Source organism: Penaeus monodon, chromosome 17 (genome assembly GCF_015228065.2).
Source record: "Penaeus monodon isolate SGIC_2016 chromosome 17, NSTDA_Pmon_1, whole genome shotgun sequence".
Lineage (NCBI taxonomy): Eukaryota > Metazoa > Arthropoda > Malacostraca > Decapoda > Penaeidae > Penaeus > Penaeus monodon.
Window position 1 is genome coordinate 788,981 of NC_051402.1, and position 10,000 is coordinate 798,980.

General features: G+C 34.9%; 1 protein-coding gene across 1 annotated transcript in view; it reads left to right on the forward strand.

Moving 5' to 3' along the window:
* LOC119583418 (UPF0047 protein YjbQ-like) overlaps positions 1-7,800 on the forward strand; it is a 29,174-nt gene extending 21,374 nt beyond the window's left edge. The window contains exons 4-5 of the mRNA XM_037931886.1: positions 3,830-3,913; positions 4,596-7,800. Coding sequence (XP_037787814.1) covers positions 3,830-3,913; positions 4,596-4,724 — 213 coding nt within the window. The 3' untranslated portion in view covers positions 4,725-7,800. The remainder of the gene's footprint in view (positions 1-3,829; positions 3,914-4,595) is intronic.
* Positions 7,801-10,000: the final 2,200 nt, after the last annotated feature.

Sequence of the window (10,000 nt, forward strand, 5' to 3'; positions counted from 1 at the left end):
ATTGGGTCTATCTCTCTCTCTTTGAAAGTCCCATGGCTCGCTCTTCTATTTAGTCGAAACTAGCAATAGAAAACAGGAAAGTGATGTTGTAGGAACTTACTTAATTGGTTGTCAAAACATGCTAGTATTTCCTCATATAATAAAGCATCGATTCATGTCAGAAAAACTGGAATTACTGATTGTCTTATTTTTGATGATTTTTGAACAAAAAAGATATCGCTTGAATTAAAGTTTTGAACTACACTGTTGATATGTGTTAACAAGTTTATATACGTTTAATTTGTTTATTTACTAGATTTACTTATGCTTTTAAAAAGATCTGTGTCTTAGGGAACTTGGAGGTAAAAGTAGAGGTACTTATTATTGAAGTTCTCTGGAAAAATAAATGATCAAAAAACAACCTTTGAGGGATTCTTCCCATTTGCCTATTTTTATTTATTTGGTTTTATCTCTGTTTCCTGTTTGTTATTATTATTATTATTATTATTATTATTATTATTATCAATATATAGTCATTGTTACAGTTTCTGTTGCTTTCATCATTGTTGGTAGTAAGCAGCAGTGACTTTATTAGTATGTTCTTACTATTACTACTGCTAATATTGTTATTGTTTTTTGTTTGCAAATGGCTCATATCCCTTGTAAATTAATGAAAGAATAAATCCGGAATTTCTTACTTCTCTTTTCTGAACCAGCCAGGTAAATTCAGTTTACTAATAGAAAGGTTGTTTTGCGTGTTCGATATTTGAAAATTTCCAGTTTTTGAGAAGATCCTGATATACATATTTTCATAAGAATAGAGACGTCCGTATAGTTTCTGTTATTCTTAATTTGTGTTAATTTGCATATTCCTCCATATTTCAGCATATTTTTCACCACTTTCAGTTATTATTGTCATTATTCTTAATTTGTTCTCTCAGTATCTCTTCTCCTGTGAATATACAACAGAAGTAATATTTCAGAATGGTAGCATTATGAGGCTTATGTTACCATGGGACCTTTCAGGGTAGACTGAATTAGTGATAATAAAAAAAAGTGTGTGTGTGTGTGTGTGTGTTTGTTTGTTTGTGTATGTATGTATGTATGTATGTATGTATGTATGTATGTATGTATGTTATATATATGTGTATATATGTGTATATATATGTGTATATATGTGTATATATATGTGTATATATATGTGTATATATGTATATATATGTATATATATGTATATATATGTATATATATGTATATATATGTATATTATATGCATATATTTTTGTGTATATATACAAATGTGCATATACTTATGCTTAATGTATTTAAGTTTTCATCTTTCAAGAAATACTTCATTAGACATTTTTGCTCAGTTGATGATAATGACATTATAGTTTTAAAATTCTGTGGCAGCCATCATGGTAAAGAGCCTCTCATCTGTACTAACTGGATTCCCTATTTCTTAGGCATCCTTATGCGAACATCTACTGACTGAACAGACTTAACCTGTTGACACTGGGAGTGCCAATATACATGCTCTGGCCCCTGTGGTTTACTCTTATTTATTTTGTTTACACAGAGCCGGCTCCAAAATAGCTTGGACTTCAAGTAGTAAATTGCTTGGCCTACTTGACTTCATCCTATTCATTAGCTGGAAGAAATGTTTAAATTTTACTAGTGTTGTTAGGTAGGCAAGATAACTCCTTGATGACTAAGTGCTTGCAAAACCATCTAAATATCTACAAAATCAATAAGACAAAGCCATAGTGGACAGCAGTTGTACCCAGCACCAGTGGGTTCAAAATAAAAGGCAAACATTTGTTTACTTAGGATAACTATTGAAATATCTGTTATGCCTTATGGGAAAGCTTGTATGCCTCAGGATATCCAAAGCAGTTGCATAGTAATACTAAATTCGGAACTAAATGTAACAAAAATAACACTTGCACTGTGACATGAAGGGGAACACTCACTGTGTGCTGAAGGCCTTGTAATATAGATTTGAAAGGGACTGAAATTTGGGTTTCAAAACAAAAGAACAACATGCAATGGAAGGGCCATCCACAAGCTCACCAGTCTTCAGGGTTCAGTATTTGCTCTATCCCGGAGGACTATAAATTCCTGTGTTTTGTTTAGTGGTTTCTCATATACTTCTCCTTTACTGTCTTTGATAAACCAGAAGAATAGATAGATCAACAAGTTTTGTAATTACCCAGTATAACATATCAGAAGCATTGCATTCTTGATTTTTCCTTTAATGGAGGACAAAATTTGATTTAAGGAAAAGAAAAAAAAAGTGAATATAGTCATCTTTGTGTTAAACAAAATGCTGCTCTCTACCAGGATGACATGGTATAACACAGAGTGAAATTCCCTGTTAAACTACCTAACACAGAGATATCTCATTCTATTACTCATGTTGTTTGTAAGAGAAAGATCAAATTGTATGTGTGGCATGGATTTTTCTTTTGAGGGTGTCTGATGAATGGAAATGAATGAAGCCGGTAAATTATAGGAGTCGTATATTTGTTTACTTTCATTTTGCCGCTTTAAGTACTTCACTCTAAAAACATACAGCGACTTTTTCCATAGATCATTGTATTCATTATTTATTATTTGTCAGATATTTTAATATAGATCATTAAGAGATTTACAGAAGTTGAAGTATTACTGTATTTTTCATACAGTTTAATAAGGAAAACTTTGTGGCATTTTCAGTATATGGTTATATAACTGAATATGAAACTTGCATATTTTATTTTTTCAAATGTCTCTCTGAGGCATGAACATAGCAGCAAAAAGCCTGGGGAAGACATTTATTATGAAATTTACCATATAAACAGAGGTTCAAGTTTGATGTTTGCCTTTCCTTTCACCCCCAACTTACTTCCCCAATCTGTTTCAGTTGTGGTAAAATCAGCCATTTGAAGCCTTTTCACTATTTGCCTGAGAATAGCAAGGAATGAATCTGCTAATAGATTGAAATGCGTTATTCTGAAAAATGTAGTAGATATTTATAATGTATCATGTATTGTATTTGCTCTTAAAAGGGTACAGAATAGCTGATCCAGCCACCATGGATTACTGACTGCACACTGAGCATGACTAAATGGTATTGAAATGTGGCCCCCAATTAATAATGCCTCTGGGATTTTTAAGTAGACATAGTATATTAGAAGTAGACAGTTTTAGTTGTTGATATATTGCAGGAGTATTTTTCTGCTTTTTTTAATTATCATTATTATTGTTATTCTTACCTGCAGTTGATAAGTTTTCTTCAAGTTGAGTATTTTTAGACTTTTTTTTTTTTTTTTTTTTTCCCTCTCTCACTCTCTCTCTCTCTCCGAGATGGGAAGGAGACCTGAAAGAGAAAGGCTACCGTGTTCTTGTCATTTTCACGCAGAATAGAGGACAATTTTGAAACGTTTCTCCATTTTCAGTCTTTTTTCATTACTTTTCCTCATAGTCATATTCTTCATTTAAACATTTCTTAGAGAACTAATTATCACAAATTAATCACCAAACTGTTCTTTCTACTGTTATGCAATACTCTGAACAGATAATAAACCTTAACCTTCAACTTACAGTCAACTAAATTTGAACTATCTTGTCAGCATTTTCTCTTGTGTAAAAGCCAAACCAAGGAATATAGATAAATTTAGACAATTTTTTTTGCACTGCCTTTAAATACTTTGATTATACTGTTAGAATACATTCACTTGATAAATGTACAGTAGATAAATATGTCAAGTATATCAGTTTTTATTAAATACAGTAATGTCTCCCATTGCCACTATCATATTACTAACAGTGTATGCTTGCTTTCCTTCTTGTCCTCGTCCCTTTACAGCCAGCCCACGTCAAGGCCTGTTTCATAGGTTCCTCTCTTACACTACCAGTTTCAGAAGGCAAACTCAACCTGGGAACTTGGCAGGTAGGTTAAGGTATCAGCCTTCATATTGTGCGAGACTTATGGTTTATTTATGTTTTGTCTTTTTTTGTTGGTTTGTTTGTATTTACACTTAAACACATACACATGCACACACATACACATGCACACAAGCACACGCACACGCACATCATACATACATACATACATACATACATACATACATACATACATACATACATACATACATACATACATACCTAGATACATACATACATACATTATATATGAATAGCAATGATAATCATGCAGTTATACACAGATATTGATTGATGTTTATCTTCTACTTACAATTAATCAATGATTAGAAATTCAATGAATTAAAATTAGCTAGTAAGTGGATGAGGAAAATATTGTGATATAGGAAAAAATGGGTGTTCATTAGTGTTCACCTTCCCCTGGGCCATTGTCCACCTGACAGTAGTTGACACAAAGTCTCATTCTAGGTATCAGGAGCTAGAGTTATAGCGTGATAAGAGGTCACCCTAAATCTGTGATTATTTCTGAAGACGTGACACCATGTCATGTCACCTGTGGGTTAAGAGATAGGTTAAAATGTGTAGTATAGTTTATTACTTGACTTCCATTATGTTAAGCAAGCAATTATGCATAGTGAAGGAAAATATTATAGTCATCATGCTATTTCACTACCTCTTTCTCATTGCAGGGTATATGGTTATGTGAACATAGGAATGATGCTGGTCCTAGGAAGATTGTTGTAACCATAAATGGGTGCTTGCGAGATGGACGCACTCCAGTCTCCCCAATGTCCCCAATGGCATCAACAAGCAGCTAGAAACACCCAACTGTGTGGCATCATTGGGTGCCTAGTGTGTTGTGTTCTCATTGGCCATGAACGCTACCAATGTGGTTGGCGATTGGCCAAAACCAGTTTGTCGTGTCTCACTTCGTCAGCCAATACAAACCCAATTTCTTTGCCCCATTCCACCGTGTTGCCATTTTTCAAACAAGTGTACTCAGCCTTTATACTCACTCTTTTCTTTTTTCATAGTTGAGCTTTAATAGCTCACTTTTTTCTGTGATCACACCTTTTTGCTTGTGCTCATAAATCATGTATCCTTTGATTTATGTCTTTAATTGTTATACTTTGATTATTTGATTAGTGACTCTTTTAATGGTATCATCTGTCTTTAAAACAAAATTTACTCACTTCCTTTCTTGCACCCCCATCTTCCTGCAAGGTCTTCCGTCTGATATCTTCTCTGTATTCTCTTCCTAGGCTGTGCACTCTTCTCTTCCTTGCTAATAGGCCAAGTTACTGCAGTGCTGGGGAGATGTAAGCACACACTGGTACAAACCTGTAAAGAAGTAATATTAATGTGGATTATTATTATTCTTCAGTGAAGGATAATATAATGCAAAACAAACCACAGCAGTTTTCAGTTGTGAGTGATTTTTCATACTTTTTTGAAACTAGTGTATATCAATTACATTCTGTAGCCGTCAAGCTTCAGCTGTTCAAGCCTATAGCACAGAATGTCTTATGGGGCCCAAGGGAGTTGAAGATTTCAGATTTGATGGAAGACAGGACTCCCATTGAAGACCTGTTTACGCCCCGCATATCAGCAGAGACGGCAACTTTAGGGTGTGCATCAGGTTTCTATTTCATCTGCCAACTCTGGGCACCAGCAGAAACAGAGTGGTCAGATAAACATTCGTGGACCTTACAAAGTCTTTCCATAGAGGATATTTTTAATTGTCATTGCTGGGAAAATGAGCCATGTGGAAATTAAGGTTCAGAGTCTATGATCCCACTGATAATGGTCCTGGTGAATATATAGTGATTTTACCCTGAAACAGAAAATCTGATTATGGTCAGAGTTCGTGGTATCCTTTAACAGCAAAAGCTGCAGTTATTTGTGAAAATAAGATTAAAGATTTTGTTAAATCACATGAATAAACCCTGTATTTGTGTGTATGTTTGGAATACAAGAGTGTATGCAGTTTATGTGTGTTAGTGAGAGTAATGCGTAAGAAATTTGTTAAATGTTGACATGAAATTAATGAATTTGAAAGTCTGGCATATCAAGATGAAAGAAAATTCATGCATAGATACAGTAGTATGTATAGGGATAATGTGATAAAACAAATATCACCTGAAAAAAGGAGATTGTTTTGAAAACATGAAGACCTATCAGGATTGTTTGAAAAAGGAATGCTGTTAGTGGATAGGAGATGGTAATTCTCCATGCTCTGCATCTTTATTTCAGTTTCCCCAGCTGTATGCAATGCAGACTTAATTCCTGTGCCATGGGAAAGAAGAATTTATGCATACAGCATGAGGGAATTCTGCTGTTATACATTTCTTTAGAGATTCATCAGATATTATCCTCCCAGAATGATGGCATTGCTACTTCTTATCTTTGATTCAGAAAAGAATTAGATAACTGGCAAAGGATATATGTTATTCTTATAAATGACTTGGTCATCAATTCTGAGTTTGGCCAATATCAGAAGGATTTAAACTTCATTTTTAAAAATGATTAGTAACTTTTTGGAATGTGACCAATCTCAAAACAGGAAACTGGATTCTGACTTCAAAGTTATTCTAACAGAGAAGCCAGTAATTGATCTAGCGTCAAGTCAGTGTTTGATCAAGTCACTTAATAGCCGGTCTTTAATTGGTAGCTGCCTCCCTCTTGCTGTATGTAGGAGTATTTGGGCCTTTTTATTATTGCACTCAGATGGTTATGGTTGGCTTATCTATATAGATTTATAAGTGTAGTTGTTAATTCACCAGTTTTAAAAACTTGTAAACTTCAACGAAGGAACCTCACATTTAAGGAACCACTTTGTTTGACTCATTAGATACACTGCCATTGATGGAATGTTCATTCATGACAACCTGTGAGTGGCCACACAACTGACGGGGGGATATGTGAAGAATATTACACTCTGCAAAACATCAGTTTCAAATCTTTTAGACATAGGGTTTTTGCAGTAGTTACTCATTTAGATTTTTGTGGTAAATTATTTTTTAAACATATTTTCCCCTAGTGTATGAAAAATGCAATAGGCCAAGCCAGTTGCGTAGTCATTTGTGGGTAAATATGAATACATAGTATTTATGCTCTTCACATTGAGCTTTGATGGATCATGTGGTACTCTGAACGCCAAATTCGTAAGTACCTTGCAAGGATTAGCAGCATCTCCATATGGTGCTGTAATGAATTCAAATGACATTACTGACCCTGCAGTTGACAGAAGAAAACTTGGACCTGTGTCAGTGATGGCAAGTATGAGGTGTGAGAATTAGCATAGTCTACCAGTGGTCTAGGCTCAGATCGCAAGCAGCAGCAGCAACTGGTAAGAACTCTCTTAGATGGACTCTTAAACTCCATAAAGAGGATCATAAGGGAACCAAGTGAGCCTTAAGATATATATATACATATATATATATATTGAAGATGAAGTTGGACTTCGTTGTTATTGTAAGTTATTGTAAATCTGTTTTTTGCTTCTTAGGCTTGTGCAGTTTGTAATCATTAATGCTTGGACTTTTTTTCCCCTTCGGGAAGTGTGTTGTGAATGTGCCATAGATAATTTGCTGACAAAATAGTCCCAACCCATCATTTAAAGCTTGAAGAAAATAATAAATTTTAATTTTCCTTCACTTTAGGAGCACTGTGCACAGATTGTCTTGTAAGTTCCAAGTTTGATAAGTTTCCTCTGAAGGAACCAGAGCACCATCTTTCTGGAGGTTGGCGAAATGTGTCCATGTAAAAGACTGTCAGTTTCACCCTTACAGTGAAAGAGATGTTCTGGATCTTGGGCTTGCAGATCACTGGAAACAAATAGTAATCCCAAACTTGACTTTCGCTGGCAGGTACGATTAAAGTTGAGTGAATGAATTTGTTGTTTTTATTTTTTTTCTACTTTGTTTTCCCCCTACTGTTCACTTCTTTTATTGTCTTCTTGTTATTCATGTGTGTATTCACTTGCAAGTTTTGTTTCACTTTGACTATCTGAAATATTCAAATCAGGCTCTCTGTGTAAAAGGCTTGGAAGTGTATGTACATTTGCATGATTTTGTATTAAGATGTGTGTGGTTGTCTCAGTGCCTGAATGTGTCCTTGAAAGACTTGCTTATTATCATAGGTAAGTAGAAGACAGCAAGAATATATTTGACATACAATGCAACCAGTGTAAGAAAGTAAAGTTTCTTTTTATTCAGACTGATTAAAGATTAAACATAATCCACTGTTGTCTTTGAGAGTGGATGGTACAAATAACTCTTAGATATCTGATTTTATAACTTGACTTTGTCTTCTCTGAGAAACAGAACCTAATATGCATGAACAGTGTTTACTCGTATCTTCCAGCGACATGCAGGCAGCAGATTTATTTCCTTGATGAAAGACTTGCGCCTGTAGATATTTGAAGGAATTTGCCACCCACACACCCACATACACTCATACACATTTATGATAATGATTTAAAATTAATTGCTGGTTTACCATTGCAACCCCATCTTTTTATGTAGCATGTTAAAGAAAGTTTTGGGTTTCATTAAATGTACCTCAATCATTTGTTCCATGTGAAGAAAGAGTAGTCAGTCTTGTCTGTTACCAGTGATCAATCCCATGAAAAATGTTTTTTAACTGTTTAATCAGTTTTCATTTCTGTAGCTAGATTTTTTTTTTCTTTCATTCTTTTTTTGTGTTTTTAGGCAATGTTTTGAGGTCTGGTGAGAAAGAATCAAAATTACATTTCATAATCACTTTACAGGTGTTTATGTTATACTTCATTCATTTAATTTATTCCAAAATTGTGTAAAGTATGATGAGAGACCATCTACTCTTTCTTGATTTTTTCTGGTGATCAGCAGTTGTAGCCTTCAGAAGTGATTCATCAAGCCTTTTTTTCCTCCAGTGACAAGTTTTGAATATAGAATTACTCTGTTAAGCTTAATGGGAAAAAAAATCTATTATGGCACTTTTTTACGCTGGCAACACCAAAGGAAAACACACCTGAGGATTGACAGAGTCTTCCTGGTGGTTTAATACTTCCTTCCCATCCACTGGCTTCTTCACCACACTGTCAGCAAATACACAACTTCAGCTAATGTTTTTTCAGAGGTTGTTTCTGATTTCTGCCCAACAAAAACCACATCCGGTCACAGTGGGTATGTGGGTTAAAAAAAAAAAAAAGATCTTTTTAATCCAATGGATGGATCATAGGTCTCTTCACTTTGCTTGATTTTGGTCAGTTTCATGTACAAAATGATTCCACAATCTAAAGAAGCTGTACTTACAGTTAAAGAACAATATTCCAGTCACACTCTTTGTTGTTGATGTCATCACATTCACACCATATTATAGTAATGGCAACACAAGTAAAGTACGAGGGGCAAGTTTTGGGTGTAAGGAATGGAAGGCATATCAGTGCACCTAAAGTATTATTACCCTGTTTGATCTGCAATGAACTTTGGGCTTGGGACTTGGCACAATTCACAGAGATTCAATATTGGCATTATGAAGTCAACATCTAATGCTGCAGTTAAAACATACTTTAATCAAAATTTGATATGTATTTGGAAACGAAGCTGCTGAATATCTTGAAAGGGAATGAAAATGTAAAATCATTTGAGATTTGATAATGTTTTTGAAAAGGTCTGTGATAGATACCTTCCATTTAATTTCCAGCTGAAACTATCCTCAGGCATTTCTACATGTGAAGTGATGGACAAGTCTTGACCTTGTGATTTTTTTTTTTCTTTCTTCCAATTCTCTCCCACATTTTCATTTTCTCCCACTTCTCAACTCTACTGCCATTTCCCCCTTTCTTCATTCATCTCCTCCTCCTCCCTCATTTGTCTTGCCCTCTACCTTCTCTATTCGTTCGTTTTTCTCTCTCTCTCTCTCTCTCTCTCTTCTCTCTCTCTCTCTCTCTCTCTTCTCTCTCTGCTCTCTTCTCTCTATCTCTCTCTCTCTCTCTCTCTCTCTCCGCTCTCTCTCTCTCTCTCTCTCTCTCTCTCTCTCTCTCTCTCATATACCCCCCCTTGCTCTCCTTTTTCCTCTCCCTCCCACTTTCTCTCTCTCTCATCCTACC